The 24,062-nt window shown below is 36.2% G+C and overlaps 1 protein-coding gene across 1 annotated transcript in view; it reads right to left on the reverse strand.

Annotated features, from left to right (window-relative positions):
• Positions 1-1,248: 1,248 nt before the first annotated feature.
• Positions 1,249-24,062, reverse strand: part of si:ch211-246m6.5 (von Willebrand factor D and EGF domain-containing protein) — a 63,095-nt gene continuing 40,281 nt past the window's right edge. Inside the window, exons 17-32 of the mRNA XM_042749183.1 lie at positions 22,889-23,139; positions 20,926-21,145; positions 17,103-17,240; positions 14,565-14,747; positions 10,945-11,112; positions 8,710-9,540; positions 7,188-7,283; positions 6,973-7,068; positions 6,294-6,389; positions 6,079-6,174; positions 5,026-5,121; positions 4,426-4,521; positions 2,887-2,982; positions 2,518-2,613; positions 1,700-1,797; positions 1,249-1,602 (exon numbers count right to left, since the gene is read on the reverse strand). Coding sequence (XP_042605117.1) covers positions 1,582-1,602; positions 1,700-1,797; positions 2,518-2,613; positions 2,887-2,982; positions 4,426-4,521; positions 5,026-5,121; positions 6,079-6,174; positions 6,294-6,389; positions 6,973-7,068; positions 7,188-7,283; positions 8,710-9,540; positions 10,945-11,112; positions 14,565-14,747; positions 17,103-17,240; positions 20,926-21,145; positions 22,889-23,139 — 2,678 coding nt within the window. The 3' untranslated portion in view covers positions 1,249-1,581. The remainder of the gene's footprint in view (positions 1,603-1,699; positions 1,798-2,517; positions 2,614-2,886; positions 2,983-4,425; positions 4,522-5,025; positions 5,122-6,078; positions 6,175-6,293; positions 6,390-6,972; positions 7,069-7,187; positions 7,284-8,709; positions 9,541-10,944; positions 11,113-14,564; positions 14,748-17,102; positions 17,241-20,925; positions 21,146-22,888; positions 23,140-24,062) is intronic.

A 24,062-nucleotide genomic window follows, 5' to 3' on the forward strand; every position in this document is an offset into this window, starting at 1 on the left:
TGAACAACCTGTATCCATTGAATGCACTGTACTGATATTTTTCACAGTCTCGTTTTCATACCTGTCAGAAATTAAATATACCACTACACTGACTAATTCTATAATATCGATTGCTAACTTCCATACAGTTAGAATGAATAGGAACAGAGGCAAAACAGATTAAAAAGTGCTATTAATGAGGTCAACTACATTCAAATGTTTGAGGTTTGTAAGTTTTATTTATTTTTTATTTTTTCTGAAGGTCACTTATGTTCACCAAAGCCGCATTTATGTGATTAAAATATAGTAAAAATTTAAATATTATGAAATATTATTACAATTTAAAACAACTGAATATATTTTAAATGTAATTTATTCCTGTGATGCAAAACTGAATTTACAGCATCATTACTGCAGCCTTCAGTGCCACATGATCCTTCATAAATCATAATATGCTGATTTGCTACTCAAAAAACTTTTCTTATAATCAGTGTTGAAAACAGTTGTGCAAACTGTGATGCATCATTTTCAGGATTCTTTGATGAATAGAAAGTTTAAAAGAACAGCATTTATATGAAACTTTTGTAACTTTATAAATGTCTTTACTATCACTTTCGAGCATGTTAATTCGTCCTTGCTGAATAAATGACTTTCAGAAAAACTCCAAACTTTTCAACAGTAGTGTGTGTATTTCATAAATATTCATAATCAATAAATCAAACACTAAATGGCCTCCTCATAACCCTTTCAAACTAGTGATGAACAGTTTATTGTCCTTTGCGTTAAAAAACAGCGAGCTGTTTATTGTTTGCCGTCCTTTTCTCTTTATTTTTGCGCACCTCAGGTAATCGTATACGAACAGCTGGATTATTAGCTATGCATGAGAGGAACTATCTGTGGCTGACTCATTAATGGCCGCCATCAATGGCCGTTAATTAGTTCAGATGCTTGTTTGTGTTGTCACCGAGATGTCTGTTTATATTTGCCAAGCGATCTGCGGTAAAACTGCAGCCACTGCACGCTCCGCCAGGCGTGACACAAACAGCATGTTTACGTGTTTTTTTAACATTCCAGTCACATTAAAGGGGACGTCCTCAGAGAAATAGAGTGCAGGAGAGTTTCAGGCCACGTAGTTGGAGGAAGAATGACAAAGGATGCTAAATTGTCTGTGCCTTGGCATGAATAACAAGAGAGATCGTTTTTTTGTCAAACTTAACTTTACAATGCAGTGTGTTACAAATAAAATCTGGACAAAGAAATCAAAGGTCATTTAGAGGTGAAGCGAGAAATTTATTTGCCACTGCCGTCTGTCAATAAACAGAATTGCAAAAATATTTAAATAAAATGCAAGTGGATGTTAGAATGAAGTCAAAAGTGTTTCGTAATATACACCCATTTATTTTCTTCGGAATCATTTTCACAAATATAGTATTGTTTGAAAACCGTGAAATAAAAGCATTATATTATACCTTGTACATAAATTAATATCTTCAGATATGATATTTACAAATTGAAACAGATAGTGTAACTGTGTCAGGTTAATAAGTAGTAAAATATGGGTCCAGTGTCCTCAGTGCAGCAATGACACCTCGTGTCATTTCCTTATCCTCTCTGGACAGAAAGCTGCAAAAGAAATGATCAATATTTTGTATATATTAAATTTTTTTATATGCATTTTTTTTTCTAATAAAATATTTATTTATTAATTTTAATTAATTACCTTCTTAGAGCAAAGAGCTCCCATGTAACCACTTCTGCAAGCGCACACATTGGGACGAACACATCGGCTTCCATATAAACACCTCTGTTCACAGATTGCTGTGGAAAAATCATGTCATTATTTACTCTTTTATTAGGTTATATTTTAGATAATAGATATATATTAGATGACAGATTTTGAACAGAGTACAAATATAAAACATGATGGAATATGCAAATAAAATGGCAGAAATATATATATATATAGATATATATATATATATATATATATATATATATATATATATATAAGAGTGTCCTGGTCGCTCTTTTCCAAACCAAACTGAAAAAGAAGACATTTTGAAGAGTGTCCTGGTCGCTCTTTTCCATACGATAGTGAACAAATGCTGTCAAGCTCCAAACAGGTAAAAAAAAACCAAAAAAAATAATAATAATAAATGGTATCAAAAATGAGTCCATCTGCCATATTATAGCTTTATGTGATGAACTGAACATTATTTTTTTTAATCCACCGTAGCTCTCAAATCTCTATTCCTATGCAGGTCAAAATCAAGGAAAAGCCATTTCAAACAGATCCTAATCCACTCTTCTCGTGAGAACATCAGCATTCAGGTTTACTTCCTGCTCCCCTGCCGAGCACGGACGATCTGTGCTGTTTATCAACAAAACATATCACTAACAAGCGCAGAAACAGAGGAGATGCAATTTAGATTATTTTATTGAGAACGAGAGCGAGTGAAGTGTGTGTCTTCGGTGGCTCACCGCAGTGTGGCTGCGGTGTAAGGATTGTATTTATGTTGCTCGGATGGAATCACTTACGGATTTGGCAGAGAGTTCCCTTCCAGCCGGGACGGCAATGGCAGCTGTTCGGCCCCACACATTCACCTCCGTTTAAACACTTCTGCAGACACACAGCTGGAGGAACAGAAACCGAGAGAGAAACTACATCAAACAAACAAACAAGGCTCAAATCACAGGAATACATGCGATTTTGTTAGATTATACAAGTAGAATTGTTAAATATCTGGTAAATATTACATATGAACTGTGGGATTTCTATACTAAGATACTTCTCTGGCTGTTTGAGGTCATCCCTGCGACTGGAATTTTTCCACGCTTGGACTTTTGCTAATATTAAGGTAAGGAGGTCACTTCAAGGTCGTTGTCAGGATGAGGTTTGGTACTCACGTTTATCACATCTCTTTCCGCTCCAGCCTGATGCGCAGTCACACACATCTGGTCCTACGCATCGCCCTCCGTTCATACACACTGGCTCACACACACCTGTGGAGAAATGGAAAGGTAAGGCTTTGGACTGACTGATAAGGTAAAATAACTCAATTCTAGTTTTTTGTAGACAGATGAAGGATTTTAGAGTTGGATTGGTCAAGATGTGTCTGAAATACTGATTTCAATTTTGACAACAGTAACAAAACAGATCATATTAGAAAGATTTCTAAATAAAACAAAAAAAATATTAAAACAAACATAAATAATAATAACAATGTACTAATTTATAGAGTTTTCCATTTAGATTTTTTAAAAGATTTAATACTATTACTATAATAATAATAATAATTATTATTATTATTATTAATGTTTAATTTAATTATACTAATTATTCATATTTTCTGATACAAACAAATGTTTTTCTTTTTTTATTATTTAATATAAAATATGACTCTTCTTATCATAACTGATAAAAGTTTTTAAATCAATTGTGTATTATTAATACATTATTCTGTTATATCTATATTTAAAATTAGTTTGTTTAAATTGTTATTTGTAATTATTTAATGTCGAATATTTATTAGTATAACAATTTAATATATGCTTAACTATTGATAAATTATTCATGTTATTATTTATTTTTAAATTTTAAATGTTCTTTGTCATTATTTAATATAATAAATTGTGACATTAACATTATTATTATTATTATTATTATTATTATTATAAACAATGTTGTTACTATTTTCATTCATTATAAATACTTGCATTTTACTGAATGTCATTTATATATATATATATATCTATATATATATATATATATATATATATATATATATATATATATATATATATATATATATCTATATATATATATATATCTATATAGATATATAGAAATTTTATTATTATTTGTTATTATTATTATTTAAATTGGTTGTTTTTATTATCGACTATGATAATATTGCTATTATTATCATTATTATTACCATTAGCATTTTCTTTATTCCAACTGTATTTAAAAGCAAAAATTAATTAGCTGCTTACTGACCAAAGTGTGAAGTATGTTTAGGAGAAGAAAAAAAAAAATAATTTACACTTGACCTCAACATAAGAACATTACCAATGAATCTTAAATGTTATTTTAATTAGAATATTCATTTAACGAGACTTGCCATCCAAATTATTTCATCCAGTCCTGATCCCATATGTCTCATAATTCTCACACTGAAATAACTCACTGTCTTTGCTCAGATTCATCTCTCTTCCTCCTTGATCAGACAGGCCATATGTAACTCCTTAACTAACGTCTGATCTTGGCTCCCAGAGCGCCATTTTCTGTCATTGCGATCAACAAAACAACTCTATACTTTCCTTCCATATGCTGTGACTTAAATCCCATCATGCCATGTGTTTCAAAAGGGGCATAGAGGTAATAAACTATAAGTTTATGATTGGAGCTTTACCGAAACCTGTTTCTATCAAGACGGCACATACTTTTCTCACAGCGCGGCCCAGAATATCCCTCCACACATGAGCAGATGTTATTTCGTATACAGTGTCCACCGTTCTTGCATGGTGGGCTGCACACGGCTGAAAGAAAGAGAAGCACATAAAAGTCCAGCATTTGATGAATGAAAATCACACGTGTTTTCTGAACTGATGACGGACACATCAAACAGCCATAAGGTCAAATAACCGACAGCAAATCTGACATGACTGGGATAACGCACTCTAAAAGCTCCTACATTTCACAAAACTTGAAGCAACCCAGACATTAGAGTCATTCCCAATCATCAAAAACATCTTTACCAAGCCGCTGTTTCAAACCATTACGTGAAACATTCCTCACCACATGAAGCTGCTGCAGAAGAATCGATAAATACACATCAAACGTCCTGAATCTGGGGCTACGACATGAGCGCAAGACTTCAATAGAATCCAAATGGTTTGTAGGGCTGGTCCATTTTTATCGTTTTAAACTGCAGTAGTCATGCTTCACCTCACACTCTTAAGAAATTGATATCCGGCCTTTGTAAGCTCTAAAAAAACAAGGCGATGCATCAGGAGAGTTGATTCAAAAAGAAGTGCTGTTACCGTTTTGACACCGAGCCCCGTAGAAACCAGGCTGGCAGGTGCAGGTGTTCGGCCGAATGCAGGTTCCACCGTTGAGACACACAGGGTCACACAGAGCTGGCGACAGATCCATTGATTAAATAAAACAATAATGAAACCTCGGCGGGTGTTCGGGGTCAGATCTCACTGTTGAGTGTTTGTGAGGTGTTAAAAAATTATGATTTACTTCTGCAAAGAGAGTAAATCTGGCCTACATATGATTGTCAAGGAAAAATATTGTTCGATGTCAAACTTTATTAAAAACCTTTTGAAATTCATAAATATAAATTGTACATGATGTTTATACAACAGCGAGATATGGGCTAAAATTATATATATATATATATATATATATATATATATATATATATACACTGTACACATATAAGTGAGACTGAAGTAAACTATTAGAAATAACAGATGAAAACCTATAAAATAGAAAATTAGAAATGTTGCATTGGCAACTGAAATAAGTTCTAAAATAAGTACTTCTTAAGTACTAAAAATACTAAAAGTAAAAATTATATAAAAATAAACCTACATAGAATAAAAAAAATAAATAATAAAATAACATAAAAGCTCATAACAAAATTAGTAAAACTTAACATTAAAATAAAAACTGACTAAATAAATAACAACAACAACAAAAAAAGTTAATTCCCTGTCTCTATTCCTAAAAAAACACCATTTACCTATGGCAACATCTTACTGCATTACCTTATTTCTTTGTTAGGAGAGTCAGAGTAGACTTATATTGATTTAAAGTATTATTTATGTGAATAAAAACTACATTTGTTACTCGGAGGCTCTCTGCTCAGTTGTTAGTAATTGATCCTCACAGGTTGACGAGAGGAAGTTATCATCAGGCTGAAATAATAGCTGGTGTTTTCTCTACACCACCAGGACAGAATGAAAAATGAACCGATAGAGGTTCTACATCAGCTAAATGCCACCAGGAAGCAGCACACACACATATGATGGATTTAGTGAGAAGAGATTGGTCCCACAGGGAGCCAACCACACACACTCTCTCACCTGTCTCGCATGATGGTCCCGTCCACCCCGCCAGACATTCGCACTCATCCGGTGATGCACACTTCCCGCCGTTTTGACAGTGACGGTTGCACACCACTGTGTAAATGAAACCAAAACACATACAATACCATATGTGACCACTAGGGGTGCAAGAGATTACGTTTAACATCCACATGAGCATGAAATCCAAGCAAACATGATTTATCAGGACTCACTGGTTTCACATCTGTGCCCTACGAAGCCATAGGGACATGAGCAGGTGTCTCGACCCACGCAGGTGCCTCCATGCAGGCAAGGCAAACTGCAGAGAGCTGCGGGAATATTCATACGACCAAATGCACATAAAATAAAGTCATATATCACAAAAAGCAAACCGCTAACGCATACATCATCAAGCCTGTACAGATTATTCGGCTCTTGCCTCTTTATAGAAGGCACAAATGGTGCAGATTTGCAAAATGGTTCCAAAAAACATAATACTTGAGGCCATCTGTATGCTATTTGACACTAAATTAACCTACAGAGATATAAAATGGACAATCATTTTCCTGAACATAAAATGTGTATGCAAACATTCGTCAAATGAAATGCTCTCAAAACAATGTTGTCTCCTATTAAATTTATTAATACCACTCCAACTTGTAATAAAAGCAGCAAATCATGGTTCATAAACAAAAGGCTGTGATGTAAACAAAAGGCTATTGACCATTAAAATCATGGTTCATAAACTAAAGGCTGTTACAGACAAAAGGCAAGAAAAACAGCACTTATCAAGCCATTTCATAGGATCATTAACTCAAAAATGCCTACAGGCTGCAAAAAAAGTGGGAAAATGCACTTTCTACACGATATTTACACTAGTGCTGAATGGCAATGAAATTTCAGCCCTCTTACCGCTTTCACAAGCCTCTCCATGGTAACCTGACATGCAATCGCATACATCTGGTGCCACACATTTCCCTCCGTTCAGGCAGGCTGGACTGCAGATTGCTGTGAGAATCCAAAATTACGTTATTCAACAATTATGTTATTTTAAAAATGAGTCCTTGTGTATTTTATTGTACCTATGACCATATTTATAACATTATAAACACTGGTGTGTTTTTGACCTGTTTCACAATTGGGACCACTGTATCCCTTCTTGCAGCGACATGTGTTGGGGGCCGCACACTCCATGTTTCTACCGCAGGCATGTCTGCAAATGGCTGAAGGCACAAATGGCATGCAAACACAAATAACACATGGTCAGATTCACTCCGTCAAAAGGAAAACACATATTTTCCTCCATCTGCGGCCCTGAAGAACAGGAAGCGAAAACATATACAAATTCTGTATGTACTATACCTGTTTTAAGTGTTTACCTTTCACTTTTAATTAAAGTAAGTTGTTGTAAAAGTGCAGGTGATGCTAGTGTTATATTTTTAGATCATTACCATGCTTGCTGTTTAAGATTCACCCTAAGTTCTTCCTTCAAGCATTCTAAAAAATACAGGACTGATTTGAATAGTTGGGTATCGTTCACCACATAAACCTCCTATTTAACGAAAAGCTGTATACACTGCTATATGTAACGCAAAAAACTTGTGACTATTTTGTACATGTTCACGCTATATTCATACCTTCAAAACAGTGCCAGAATATAATCCATGAATGCATAAGTAATTATTATCCTGAGAGAATTTCAAGATCGTAATGCAATATCATGGGATTACAATAGCAAACATGTTTCTACTGATTCTTACACCCACTGCTCCTAATTTTCTCAGGTTCATGAAACCCATGGGATAGAGCTCAAGGAATGTATTTATTCCTTATGCCTAGAGCATGCTCGGGGAATGAGCTTATTGTTTACACCAGTTACTGTCAGTTGTCAGTCTTAAACTCCACATACTGCACAATTTTCCGCAGTCTAGACCTCAGAAGGCATGCCCACAATTTGTTCACTAACATTTTGCACATAAAATGGCAATTACAATACAAATATTGGTAGTTCAAATCAGACTAGATGGCTTTGCACCGTTTCTGGGAGTCAGGGTTCACCATTTCACCTGGGAACCTAATCAGGAATGAACTGGTTTAATACAATGAGCAAAGTTTGCCAGGTTAGTGGCATCTAAATTATGGTATCAACTTTTTCAGGTAAACCATCCCTGAAATGACATATGGCTGGTTGACCATACTTGTTGACAAAATAAGTGCAACATTTGTCACTAGGGCAGTTTTCTGAAAAGGGACAATTTTGTAACTTATTTACCTTCTAAAAGGTTCATAGTAGCACCTTAAGGGTACATATTACTGCTATAAAGCCCTAAACACACTGCACGATTTTTGGTTGTCTCAGATGAAAGATTGGCATCGTGAATCAATCGTGGTGATTTCTGTGATCGTGGCTAAAATTGCGCAGTGTGTTTTGGGTTTAAGTTATTAATATGCATATTTTAGGGCTGGGTAAGATACAAAGACGTAGACAAGATGTTATACCCTATAATATTTGCCCATTTTGCAGTGTAAGTAGGCAATTTTTGATCAGACGTTTATGTCTTGGATAAGTACAGTAAGTCTCTAATGTTGGACTTACAGGGCTAACTCATCAATAAATAAAGAAAAGTAATCTTGTACATCTAAAATTACCTCTGCACATTTGCCCATCTCCAGTGTACCCCAAAGGACACCTTCCACATCTAGGTTGTCCGTCCCCTGCAAGATCACAGTGGACTCCTGGGAAGCAAGGGGCATCTGCACAGGTGAAACTTCTCTCCTCTAAGAGAACCACATTTTTGCTCTTGCTTTGGTGTCTTCCATTCTGAAGAGTTGGTTGGTTGTCCAGATTTTTGGTTTGGCTTTGTTCACCAAGGTAGGTAGAACTCTCCTGAGGCAGTGGTTGCGTCTCATAGGGGTCTTGGATTCCGGCTCCAAGGCCTCCATCTGCAGAGAACTCAGACTCCGGAAAGGAGAAAGAAAGGGAGGTTAGGGCTGCTGTTAGGGGTTTCTGGGAGTCTGTAGGTGTCCAAGTTCGAGGTCGGATAATTGTGACCAGGCTGGATTGCTGTGGAGACTTCCTCAATGTCTCAACATGCCTTGAAGTGTGAGGTAATATGACTTTTCCAGGTGTGATGCCTGCAAATCCACCTGCCGAGACTTTAGATGAAGCATCTCGCTCCTCTTGACTTGGAAGAACTTTAAGTTGATTGTGAGAGCGAGAGAGGAGGTGATCCCTGTTGCTGGCTGAGGCAGGTGTGTGTCTTGCAGTCAGCACCAACTCCTCTTTCCCTGTGACAGGTGGAAAGGTTGATGGGAGGGGGATGCGAGTGGTGGCCTGAGTGTGTAGGACCCTTGCTGGTGAGGATAGGCGTCTCTGAGGCTGCCTGAATGGAAGGACTGGGAGGTGCAGATGGGGAAAGCCGTGGGAGACATGGGGTAGGTTGTTCTTGGTTTGGGTCAGTTGTGGTGAGTAGTGGGGTGCTAGATGAGAGGACAAGCTAATTATGCAAGATGAAAAGCAACTTGTCAAGCTTATGAACAGTGAATACTTTTAATCCAACTTTAAAAAGTTTACTTGTCAGCCACAACAAAGCTCATTACATTAAGGAAACCAAAATGAAAGGAGATTGATAGTGTATTTTGCAGCTATGATTCATCAACATCCTCTGGATATCTTAAACAGATTATTAAAGATTTTACACAATGAGATCACCAGAAATGCAGTTATGATACAATGGTGTTTAGTACTAGCTTTAAACCTTATGGTGGTGCTGGTATATTTACTCATAAACAACAGATAGTCGCTGTGGCTGCTCAACAAGATTTATTTTGTCCCCCATCCACATGTGAGGAACAAAGACACAATACAACAAAATGCAATCCCAACAACAGAGACACACAGTTGTTTCTGAGTGTGTAAGAATCTGGGATGCATGTGGCGACAATAAGGGAATTAGCTTGCAAAATGAAGCTGTTTCTTTTCTAGTTCCCACTGTGGATGCTCATGGATTCACTCCTGATAACGGCACTATTAGGAATGATTCCAGCAGTGGCCCATTCACAGGGAAAAATGCATTAAAAGTCATTAGCCCGGTCTGAAGGCTTTTACCGTCGTGCTGCGATACTGCAACCAAGGAAAATGTATTCGAGGGATTTTTCATGCAAAGGAACAGATTAAGAAGTCTAACAACATTTCCATTGAGCGAAATGTAACATACTGTACTCTGGGGATAAGAAGGGATAAGATGCAGTCTGGTAGTTTCACTTTTTTTAAATATAAAAGGAGAATCAAAGACAAAAAAAAAAAAAAAAAACAGAAACAAGAAAAAAACCCTGCTACTCTGTTAAAAACCCAGTTTTCTGTTCACTCTTCCTCACTGTCTTCACCCCTCCCCATCCCCTATATAAATGAGTTAACACACTCTTTCCCTAATTCCTTACTGTCTTTTTCTGTTCCCTATACTCGTCAGCCAAAAGCACATTGTGGGTCAGCAACCACCGAGCCACAGCCTGTGCATGACTGAGCATTAGACGTTTCCAGGTCTCACTTATCAACCATATCAAAGCACCTGTCGCGTTCTGAGGATTACGACAGGCTTGTTTCCTGTTCATTATGTTTTTCTCTAATTACTGGAGCTCTGCGCTTTCAGGAGATAAAACAAGGAGGATTAAGAAAGGATTGAAGAGGAAAACATCGACAGACTCATTTTTACACAAAGCTAAAAATGTAAGTTAAGTCTTCATGATGTTGCAAAAACTCTGAAAAAGTTGTATTGTTTAGTTTTGTGTTGATAAAAAGGAGTGTGTGCTTGTGCGTGCATTTATATATTTATATACAACTTTGAAAGACTGATTGCAATGTTGTTAAGTTCAAAAAGTACTTACTGCTTTGCTTTGATTGTTTCGTGCAGGTGCGCCCATTGCCCTGGTATCCTGGAGGACATCGTCCACAGACGTAGCCAGTGTAGGGCAGCCGGAGGTCAATGCACTGAACACCTGGAAAACACGGCCTACTTGCACACTTGGATGTCACGTTTAGTCCTTTGGGAAAACCTGTACCAAAAAGAAATATTACCTTTTAAATTTGCCATTAATAGATAAACTTAATGTTCTATTAGCATTCACTCATTAGCATCTTAATAGAAGATTGATGTGAATTTAGGGTCAGAAGCCCTCTGGGTTTTGTGTCCTCCTGTGATTTCACCTTCAACTCCTACCAATAATTTCACACTCCTACGTGGCCCCTGCAGCCTACAACAGTTACCCAACCGCAACAGACTGGTGAAGGATTAGCTATGCAGGGAAAATGAGGTCTCGCTCATACACTAGGGAAGATGTGCTGATGTCAGAAGGTGTGAAGCAACACCCTGAAATTTTTACCTCATTTCCTGTGACTAAAAATTACCCCATTGTTTTATACACCACTGAACAAACCGGTGTCCTTTTTACTCCACCACATATAGGCTACAGGATCCATCTGAGCACTTTTGGAGTATCCAGGAAATTATTTTTTGCAGCAGGATATGGGGTCACATCATCATATTTTATTGAATAAGTACACCCTCATCTTGCTCACGATCATCCAGAAGCAAGCACCTGTTCTGTCGAGCGTCACGTGCCATGTCAAATAAAACAAGAAGCCTGCCCATTGCCAGTGGAGCAGAGAAAGATGAAAGAGTTGGCAGCTGTCTTCCATTAAAAATAGATTTATCGGCCCTGTGATTACACATATCAAGGATTATTGCCTGGGCTTTTTGTCCCATTTCCGCAAGGTCAGCACAAATCCCTTAGACAACGACGGGATTTATCGGCCGAGGTGGGTGACAGCTTGCATCCCCTCTGCTTGCCATCTCATCTTCCTCCGTAAGTGTGATGGCAGGCAATTTGCAAGCCGGCAAGACTGTATTAGCAAGAGATGAGGTCCTCCCAAAGATGATAGCGGCTTTCCAGAGTGGACTATTTGTCCCTGTTCCTCAAACTCTGGCCTTATCTACCTTTCGGAAAAGATGACTCATGGGATAGCAAATCTCTGTGGACTTTACAAATCCCCCCAGTCCTCCATTTCAATCCTTTTGTTTTCTTTCCTGCATTAATTATGACAGAGACTAGAAAGGTAAGTGTAAATGAGTGTCTGACAAAATAAAAGGAGACGTATTGTTTGAATTGCTTCTCGTGCAGCCTGGGGACAAATGGCCATCGGGGACACTGTCTAATTTCGTTTTCAATTAGTATTTACAAAAGAACGACCAGGGTACCTGAGAATGACAGGAATTAATTTAACCTTTGGCGTTGTAGCACACAGTAACTCAAATGTAGGAGTCTCTTTTGGGATCCTATTAATGGAAGTTTCTACAATGGTAATAACCTTTAAAACAGACAGCAATTCAAAACAATTACAAGGGGTCCCCCATCTACAGTGACCCTCTTAGTTTGTAAAATTCAAATGTTCTTTGCATAGAATGAGAAACCATTGTGCTGAATCATTCAGTTATGAGACAATCAACACCTTTCCATAGGAAAGAACAATCCCAAATGAGATCTCATGAATATCTGAATGATTTCTCTATGTTTGAAATTAGAATTCAGTGGGGATCAAATTAAGATCCTTACATTAAGAGACTTCTTACATTCTATGTTTCTCATATTTTTCTCCTCAAGATAATCTCAGTAATCTCAAATATGTATGCTCCATAATTTTCAAAGAAAATGAAACTAAATATTGATGATGATGTTGTGGTAATAAAATAAAAAAGGCTTCAAAGATGTCTTTGCAAAGCTGGTTAAAGTACAAATATTCCCTGGGAACCCCGAGTCTCTCTGGTTGATGTCTCATCTTTCTTTCATTCCATTTTATTCCCAGAGGACATAACCTGAGGGAGCAAAAGGGAGGAGAGAGGGAAGATGAGGGGAGAGAATGGGGCCATAAAGCCAATTTACATTCCCCATCCTGATGTCCTCTAGGGGCCTGTTGTGCCAGTCCCAGCCAATATTTTTAGGCCCTTGAGCTATTTGCAACAAAGTGCCATAAACATAGGTCTAATGACTTGTGTGCTCTAATCTTCGTGTCTTTGACAGGCCTGTTGTGAGGAAAAGAACAACATTCTAATTGAAAGTAATATTTTTCCTAATCATGTTTAGGTCAGATATGTCTTGTTAAGATGAAACACACCTGGTTTAACATAAGTAAGCTTTGCATAGCTCAAATTGTTTAATTTTTAAAGAATGTGATGTGACATTTTAGAGTTTATATTTAGTTCTAGAGATTCCGATTGCAGACTACCTTGACATTCTTACATTGTTAAGATGTCCTCCAAAGCACAGAGGACATGTTTAAGATTACTTTGACCTTTTTTTTCCTCAGGAGATCGCTTTAAAACTCAGCTGTTTCTCCTTCAGTAGGGATGAAATGGAGACTTTTGAAAGATCTCAGTAATCTTGCATGCGTCTAAAAATGCAGAATTTGGCGAGCAATGTTGGAGCTCAGACTGGATTCTTTGACTTTTGATTGCAAACTTATATCTCGCCAAATGTGAGGGCAATTTGAGACATTGTTGAGATCTCTTTACAAACTCATGAGAAGAGAGTTACATTTTCTCAGGAGGTCTCTTTAATATCTCAATTGTTTAGACACCAGTAAGGTGATCAGGGGAAGAGATCCCAGTAATTTCACCTCTAGAGCTCAAGAGTTCATATTGAGAGCATATTGACTGGAGACTCTGGTGTCTTGGCAAATATGAGCACGGTTTGGGACATCAGATCTTTTCCAAAACTCTAGAGAAAACTACTAAAAAGATTATCTTAGGAAATCTCTTTAACATCTCAGTTATTTCTCCTAGACAACAGATTTGATGGGATCAAATTGAGATTTAGTTTTAATTTCCTGCTAATTTCCTGCTTGTTTTTAGTTTTCTCCTGAGAAAAATATGCCAGTATTCATTTTTAGAGTGTCTCCTCTAAAATGTGAAAGAATGAGAAATCTGAGATTTACCAGATAATAGTATAGAGATATTACAGAGATGTGTAATTTCACCTTCCTATGGGATTATACATGCAATGCAAAACAGATTTGACTATGTGTCTCTTGAGTATTATTCTTCCAAATAGAGAGTGAGAGACGTCCTTTATTTAACCTTGCTCTGTTGAGTTTCATAGAGAGTCTGAATGCCTGGCTAATTAGAATAGCTAATTTCAGGCATTATACCCAGACGAGAGGGTAAGAGGTGCGAGCACAAAGGCACGCCAGCAGGCCTTGTCTTGCTTTGTGCTTAGCAGCTGGAGGAAAGTCATTTCCTGGGAACATCACACACACAAAAAAACCTAGTGCAGGAAATGACTCTAGGGGGATTGAAGGGACATCACACTGCGTCAGGGAAAGACAAAGAATCGTTTTCTGCAATGTCATGACACCAGCAGTGGGCGATTTGGCTCCGAATAAAACCCTCACGGTTTTGTTTCCTGGCCATCTGTGGACATGTAGAGACAGAACAATGGAAACAACAACTTGCCAGTTTTCTGACTCGTGCTGGTGGCGGCTTTGCTGACCGAGGTCTTGGTTGGAGATTCGTTGGACTCCGGCGGGAGGTGAGTGGAGGTCGTTTTAGAAAGGGGGACTGGCATTTTGTTGATGGGCCACACTGCGGGTCGCGCGGATGAGGTGATTGGACGAGATGTGACCAATCTTGCTGGTGCTGATGAAAAAGAGAGAAAGAAATGATTCAAAATCAACTCGACAGCTTTTGCTATTGATGCCTCAAGTGCAGACTAAAGGACAAGAGAGAGTGGGGTACTATGTGTCGCACCCTTAATCTCGCAAACTGTCGACAATTTTGGTCACATGACCATATGTTTAGGAAGGACCCATTATTAAAAACTGACTGTAATTGAAAGATGCACAATTTATTTTTATTTTTTTTGCATGTTGCATTTTTTTTATTTACGAAAATGTGCTAATTAAAGGGTAAGCTCAGTTAAATACTTCTGGTCCTTCTAAATGACAATTAAAACATTTGTTCTGTTGCCTCATGGGTAAAAACAAAGTTGTTGTTGTTCAGCGGTCTCATTAAAGAAGGCACAAAAGTCAAAAACAGGACAAAAATGTTTTTGAAAATGAGGTTATTGTTCATATTACTGTTCAGGAAAGAAAGCTTTTAATAATATTTAATAATAAAAAATAAAATAAAAAACACATTTGAAGGCTGATGATGTCACCATGTTGTTCTGAAGATAAAATACCCTTATTAACAAGAATTTTGTACTATGTTCTGAGTAATACAGCATTGGATGTATCTTCACAAACTTTTGGTTTTCACTTTGGTTTCCGCCGAAGAAAATCCTAAAGAACGAAAAGATTAAGACTGAAGATCTTTTTGGCTCTTTTTCCATTTCGAAGACTCCCACCTTGAGTTCTGTGAACATCTTGTGCCATACTCGGCCTTATACCACAACTGGCTAACCATTCCTCTAGCTCTGAAATGTTTTTCAAGGAACAGTTTCATAGTTGAGGTTGTTGTCTCCTCAGCTTGTCAGTAAAACCGCACACCAGAGACGTGAGAATTTCACTTCCTCGCTGTCTCTCCCTCTCAACACGGAAACTACCGAGGAGCTGTTTTACCAATTATCTCTGGACAAGCTCAATGTCTGGCATGGAGTCTGTGTGTGCACAAGGTGGATAACTATCTTGTGCCATCTGGATTGTAATGCTTTCCCTCCCGCGGTTCTGCTAGTCATAATCAAAGCAGGGTGGCAGATCCAGCTCTCGCTGCTCTGTTGTATTTCTGTATGCTGCAATCAGACAGATTGTGTTTGTAATAGAGGCCCGGGCCTGGATGAAGGAGTCATCAAATCTCTGTCCCTCTGATGGAGGAAACCGTGAACACAGAGCTCCCCTGAACGAGGGTTTATCACTTGCAGATTACGGTCAAAAGACATTTGCAGAACATTTTGTCAAGGCGCATGGAGGTAGATGGAAAACAGCTGTGAGGAGGCCCTTGAGCAACAATGCAGAAAAAACACAATGTTTTGTAAAACACAAATAACTAACCACTGAGCTTCAGGGTTCTAGGTTTATGAAAGGCTCAAGGACAATAGATATCTGATTTTATAGTTTAAAATGCATACAAGATCTCAGAAATCAACTATTCTGTATTATATTCAACATTAAAGTGCATTTTCAATAAACAATGTCATTTAATTACTTGAATGTAAATGTAAAGTGGTAAGTCTTCCCAATTCTAGACGACAGTATATCATTTTTCCTGGTTGATGCTTTGGATAAAATATTGTTAGTAAATAAATAATAAAAATATCTTTACATACACATTGAATATACTTGAGTGCACACACTTTATTATTTTTCCCCCATATTTTGAGGTTTCAAATTTTAGTGTGTATTTGTATTAATTTGAAAAACCCTGAACTAACTTTTTGTTGTTGTTTTTAAACCAAGATTTTATATTTTAATTTTGTCAAGAATTTTGTCTTTTAGGCTTTACCCCTTACATCCTGTGGATGAATACACCACATACATTTTTCTTAATAAATAAAAAATTGATTAGATTTAAAATTAAAACTTCATTACAGCTGTATTCATTCATTGTTTATCTGTATTGTTGATCTGTCTGATTAATGTCCAAAAGCTGTTTAGATAATTGTATTTTATATTCATTTAAATTATTTAAAAAATATTAAAAAAAAAATCTTAAATAATAAATATTATATTATTGAAATACACTATTTTGACTCCTGTTTGTCAATTCTGTGAGCATATTATACAAGGATACTCTCAAGCTGAGACTTTGATGCTTTGAAATGAAAAGTCCGGCATTCCCTAAAGTAAATTCTGGGCAGAACTGCATGATTGTGATGCTTTGGCATCTGTGGGTGCATGTGAAACAAGAAAAGAAAACAGTATTCCCCTTTTTTGTGTGTGTACAGCAATACTGTGGTCATACTTTGTTTGGGACTGTTTAACTTCTCAGCAAAATATTTATTTATTTATTTTTTCAGAAGTAGATGTGCTTTGGGAGGAAACTTTGTTTTCTTACCTTTGCAAAAGATCCCATCTCCCTCCAGGCCCCGAGGGCAGGGGCCGCACCTGAAGGAGCCGAAGCCGTTCACACACCTAACACCAGGAAAACATGGGCGTCTGTCACACTCATTCACATCGTCCTGACACGTGGCACCTGTGGGCATTAAACAAATAAGCATTATTATAGAAATGAATGGATTTCACAAGCAAAAATAGTAAATGTGACCACAACTTTAATGCAGTAATCAATGAATAATTCACTTAAATAATCGCTCAAAAAACAGATTTTTTTCAGAAACGAATCTAGCTAAAGTTTTATAAGTATTGAATCATCCACAGAAATGATTTGTTCAAAACACTGATTCTTTCAGAAACAAATCCATTCTATAGAAATGAATGGATTTCATGTGCGAAAATGGTAACGAAGACAGCACCTTTAATGCAGTAATCAATGGATTATTCACTCAAACAATTTGCTAAAAACAGATACTTTCAGAAACAAATTAAGCAACAGTCTTACAAGTAATTGAATCATACACTCAAATGATTCATTCAAAACACTGATTCTTTCAGAGAATAATCAAGTTACAGTCTTAATAGTAATTGAATCATTCACTCAAACGCTAATTCAAAACACTGATTCTTTCAGAAATTAATCAAGCTACAATCTTATAAAAGTTATTGAATCACTCACTCAAACGATTCATTCAAACAAAATGATTCGCTCAGCAACAAAATGCCACTACTGTGTGATGCTCAGAGACGTGTTTCTACTTCTATTTTCATTTGCGGGAGCAAAAATACACAAGGTAACTGACAATACTGTGTTTTAAAGGTAAGTGAGTCAGTATTAACTCATTGCTATAATTAATTGTCATTAAATTATGATAGAGACTACATACCAATTACCTAGCTACCACCAGAATCATAGCAGCAAGTTTGCATCAATCGTTTACCTCAGAACGTGTGACTAGTAACTTGTTGGCCAATATCTTGATTCATTATGCATGGAGGTATGTTTATGAATATTATTGTCACTGTCTGTGAAAAGCAATAGCATTTAGAGCCAATATTATGCTTCATTTTTATCGAATAACTGTTATACTGTTATACGAAGTTATACTTTATGTGTTTAAACACTTCTCAGACGCAGAACTTTGAGGCGGCAGACACATTTGAAATTCAAATACTTTGGAAAACACTAAAATTGTGGTGAAGGATTGTTTATATAGAAATATAATGATTTCCTCCACTTCTTTCCTCTGCTAAAACATCAAGTGGCCACACCAAACACTGCTTTCAGCAAAGATAAAACATCTCTGAGCCGATTCATCACTGTGTTTTGGCCTGTTTACTACTCCCAGCAGCAGAATAGCATACAGATAATCTTTCCTCTGTGTGGGTTCAGTAGCTGCTGGGCATTTGTCCATTTTTTATTTTTTTTTTAATTTGTATTTCTGTTGTTTGTGGCTTCTCTTAGAAATGTGTTTGAAGGGGATCTTTAATAATGTCCAAATCATCTGCAAAGGCCCAAGGCATTACGAGCCACAGCAAAACACAAACTTTTATTCAATCAGCAGTGTTAGTTTATCTCACGCAAGCATCGCCATTAGTGGAAATGGACAAACTCTTCTGACCGGTTCGATCCTTAGATATTAAACACAGAAAACACTAAGGTAAAAGCTTCAGTCCTGACAGGAAAGCTTCGCATTTCAACATCAAGCAACAACAGGCATTGCATTCAGCCAGGAAAGATTAATTCGCACACTGTCAGTGAAGAGATTTCAACCACCGATCTCAGAATAGACACTGTGTGAAAACATCAACTGTTCAGCTTTTGTCTGAAATTCCCAGGCAGGAACGTTTGTTCCTTTTGAGCCGTTTTGTTTTCACCCACATACACTCGGCTGCTTTCAAGCTTGGAGAAACTAAATGAGCTGATCCTCTCGGTCATAACTAGGAATGTGTTTTGGCAAAATATGACTTTGTAATTGGATCAAGAATGAAACTGAGCCAAGAGTTTGTGTTTATTTAGAGCTTCGTAATCAATAAGAAAAAATGCACACACAAACAAATGTAAAATATCGATCCAAGGATGAAGTACCAGAACAATAATGTGAGAAAAACAATAAAACCTTAGACAGAACTCTTAATTGTTCCATGTGGATTTGTATTAATGTCAATATAATTTATTAACATATATACTGTACACCTATACTCCAATTATATGGCTTTTTTAAGACTTTATTTGTTTTTGAAGATCTTTTTTTTCAGGTACAAGGTACAAATTAAATTAATTACATATGTTAACATATATACTCCACAACCCTATTAGATATAAATATTAAATAAATAATAAAATGTGATGAAAATAATTAGTAATAAAAATTATACACACATTAAAATGTTTTAAAGTTTTACTTATTAAAAAACATATTTTTTTTTTTTTTTTTACGTGAAGAGAAGGTAAAAAAGTAATTTAATTAATTTGTAAAATAATTAAGTTTGTACATTAACAATGTATTAACATACATTAACATTCATTTAAAAGCAAAATGTCTTTACGACTACATCAAACTGGACATGCTTCAGATGTGCACTCTACTTCACCTCAGCAGCAGGCGCGAGTCTAATGAGCGTGGAAACAGTCCTCTGCTCATAGAGCATGCTCTTCAACTGCACGCACAAGTGAGCCAGCGCACGCTGTAGCCTGCGTCATTTCATATCAAATTGTGAAAGAAACTACGAGCATGCAATGTCGTAATTATGATGTCAGTTAAGTCATTAAGATACCAAAAAGTTAATTAAAGCTGCAAAACTGCATGTATGTGTTTGTTATATGAGTCACATTTAGCAAAAAAAAAAACTAAAGTCTTCCTTATCTAACACACCCAATTCAACTCTATATTAGAGACTTCTGAAGTGGGTCATGATAGGTAAAAAGATGCGTTTTAGGCTACGTTTACACGACAACAGTGTAGCCAAAAACTGAAAAGTTTTTCCCTTGCGTTTTTTAAAAGTTTCACGTATACACGACAAAGTTTTCAAAATTATTTGTGTATACACATATCCGCGAAAAACGGCCAAATACGGTGTATGCCAGGCCAGTAGTTGGCGCTGTCACCTTGTTAGTTAACAGCACCTGTAAGGAAGTGACGATTATATGACGTATATGATTTGTCTCTGCTGTTGGTTGTAATATTGGTAAAGTAAATCCACACTTTGCCGAAGAAGCGTTGAAGTGAAGTGAAGTGAAGTGAATTGACATACAGCCAAGTATTGTGACCCATACTCAGAATTCGTGCTCTGCATTTAACCCATCCAAAGTGCACACACACAGCAGTGAACACACACACACACACACACACACACACACACACACACACACACACACACACACACACACACACACACTCCCGGAGCAGTGGACAGCCATTTATGCTGCGGCGCCCGGAACTCATAAAAAGTTTCCAGTTTTTGGCTGAAAATGTTGTTGTGTAAACAGCCCCTTTGATCCGCGTCATGTTAAGCGGCAACTCTTAAAGAAATATCAGCCAAAAAATCTAATAACCAGCTGCTGCGATATCTGTTAATCAAAGATCAAAAGTTCAAATAACTCAATAACTTTTGTAGCTTTTAGGATTCATCTATATTTAATTTGGAATTTAGTGTTTGATAACTTTATTTAAATTCTGTATATTTCCTACTTGCTGAAGGGCACAGGTAGCTAAATATGACATGCAATATGGCTGTATATCAGCACGCTGTGATTACCTACGGCCAAACTCTGATGGGTAGAAAATGGAATTTAATTGGTGTATTGCAGGTTGACTAAATACCTGTAAGTCCAGCAGGACACTGGCATTGGAACCCGTCTATCAGATCTACACACACTCCTACTCCACACGGGCTGGAGCCGCATTCATTCTGCTCTTCCTGGCACAAGTCGCCATGAATTCCGGCCGGGCACACGCACAGGTACTCCCCGCTGCCCGCTGGATACTTGATGTTAGTCACACACGTCCCTCTGTTCATGCAGCCACACGGCCGCACCATCACCTGTAGCACGGAAACATGGACATAACTTTAAGGTATTGCAAATAAAAAATACAACAAAGTTAACTTTGTCTTAAAATCACGTAACGCGCAAGAGGCTGATTTTTTTTTTTTTACATCATTTAGTGTATTAATGACCGATGCTAATATATATATATATATATTTATTATTACACACTTGCAACCCTATTTTGAATATTTAAAGTACCTAACTGACCCAAAATGTCATCGTTTTTTTTTTCTCAGCAGTGTTGCTAATTGCATACAGTCGCTCTCTCTCTCGCTCTCCTGTCATAAAACAACTGTATCTCTCAAACTCAGACAGTCTTTAATAAGCGCTAGGAGGCAGGAAGCAGATGCTTGTTAGCTGTCTAGGTCCCACAGAGGAGATGGAGAGGACGTTTGTCTTTTGTTGCACTGCACTGCTGTGAGACAAGACTCAAGAGAATCTGGGGAGCTGAGTTCTGCTGTCCTTATGTTATTTTTTTGAAAGATATTAAACTCTATAACTCTCAAAAAGCAATTAAAATACAGTAGGACCATGGTACTGAAAGATTACCATGGTACATATGCAACAACATATAATTTTTAGTCATCTAATGTCATCTAGGCAAATCACACATTCTATCTAGTAGGAAAAATGCCTTGCAGGACTATAATCCAGTCCTGTTTCAATGATTAATTTGATCTTTCTATGAATAAGTGACCAATCTTTGATTGAGATCATGGAATGTGAATATACAAGCTTGGCATTTACATTTATTAATTTTAGAAGACCTTTAATCCAAATCGAGGAACAAATTGATTCACTAAAATGAATCAGATTTCCCAATCCTACATAAAACAGCAAAAACAGTTTAGAAGAGTATATTTCATTATTGCTTCAACTCGCACAATGTGACAAAAATGTGATGTAACACTATGTAATGCCACAATAATGCCCATAATAAAATAAAAATAGCTTGTTGCTGGAAATGCAACACTCCTTTGCTACTGAAATATCTTTTTCTTTTCTTTTTTTTAACTATTGTTATTGTAATAAATCATTTTTTTTTTAAACAAGAATACTTTGGAGATGATATTTCAGAAAAAAAAGTTGTACTTTTTATTTTTATTGTATTTTTATAAACAGTGTTTAATCAGTTTTATTATTATAATAAATGTTTATTAATTTAAACATATCATACATTTTTATATTTTTAAATAAACAAAATTGGCCATGCAATTTTATTTTTAGTTGTTATTATAAAACGAACAAATATAACTAATTATATTATTAATGTAAACAATAATTTTTTTCATACTTATAAATACTTATTAATTTAAACATTTCAAACATAACATATTTTTAAAAATAAAATCTAAAATATCTAAAAGTATACAAAAATGTGTGTGTGTGTGTGTGTGTGTATATATATTTCACATAACTCACATAGTTTCACATAACTCACATAGTTAGTTAGACAAAAATAACAGCATACAGGTTTGAAACAACATGAGTAAATAACACACACACACACACACACACACACACACACACACACACACACACACACACACACACACACACACACACACACACACACACACACACCACCACACACACACACACACACACACACACACACACACACACACACACACACAGAAGAGGCTTGAATCATTATTTCTACAAAAGTAAAGTTTGCATCTCATTTGACCTAAACATAAAAATCCATCAGGCATCAGTTTCTCAGTGTCTCTCACCTCCACGGTAACTCTGCTCTGGGCATCACACTCATCAGACACAGTAAATTGAAAACTTTGCATTTCCTCCTCGTCCACTTTCCAGATGAGGAGCCCGGCTGGGGAAATTGAGGCCCCAGGGGGACCGGTCTCCAGCAGGAAGAGCAAGGCCGAGCCCTCGGGGTCCGTGGCTGTGAATTGGTACACAAAGTTCTCACCTACAAAAGTCTGCAGGCCGTCCTGTGGCGCGTGGAAGGTCGGTGGACGATTAGCTGAGGAAATGAGAGGGCAATTGCAAGACAGAATAACATGAATGAATCAACAATTCCCAGAGCTGATTTTCAACTGCTAGGCGATATTTGTCAGTCAGATATTTTGTTTATTGATGAATATGTCCAATAATATTTAGCAATGTAATTTTCATTAATTGTAGTCCATTGTACTTGGACTGAAATTAAATACAACTGTATTTGTCTAAATTATTTATTATCATCATCTGTTTATTAACTGCAAACTATAAAAGACCCAATTTATTTATTTTTTTTTAAATTCTTTTATTGTTAAAATTATTTTTATTATTACAAATTTCAGTAAACATATCAAACATAAAACTGACTATAATATCTCTAAAGGTGCGAGGATAGAGATATAAATAGACAAAAACATAATTAAAAAATAAAGAAAAAAAAAAAAACATTTTTTGCCACAACTCTTGCTCTAAGAAAGCAAAAAAAACAAAATGTAAATGTTTCCCAAAAAATAAAGGGAGGGGGAAAAAACTAGGTGGTAAAAAAAAAAAAAAAAACAACAAAAAAATAACAAAAAAAAAAAATTTTTAAAATAAAAAAAAAAAAAAAAAAAAAAAAGTGTAAATAATAAAAAAAATACAAATAAAAAAAATTAAAATAATAAAAAAAAAAACAAAAAAAAAAAAACAACAAAAAAAAAAAAAATATTGCCTCATCATGTGGTCCCTTGTCATTCTTCCAGAGATTCAAAAAAAAAATAAAACATAAAACAAAATCATGTGGTCCCTTGTCATTCTACAAAAGAAAAAACTGTGGCGCCCGGTGGAAGGTCGCGTAAAATTGGGGATTTTTTAAAAAGTAAAAAAAAAATGCGGCAAATTAAATATAAAAGAAAAACATTAAAAAATCAAAAAAAATTCAAAAAAAAAATTTTCAAAAAAATCTAT

The sequence above is a fragment of the Cyprinus carpio genome, chromosome B22, assembly GCF_018340385.1.
Source record: "Cyprinus carpio isolate SPL01 chromosome B22, ASM1834038v1, whole genome shotgun sequence".
NCBI lineage: Eukaryota > Metazoa > Chordata > Actinopteri > Cypriniformes > Cyprinidae > Cyprinus > Cyprinus carpio.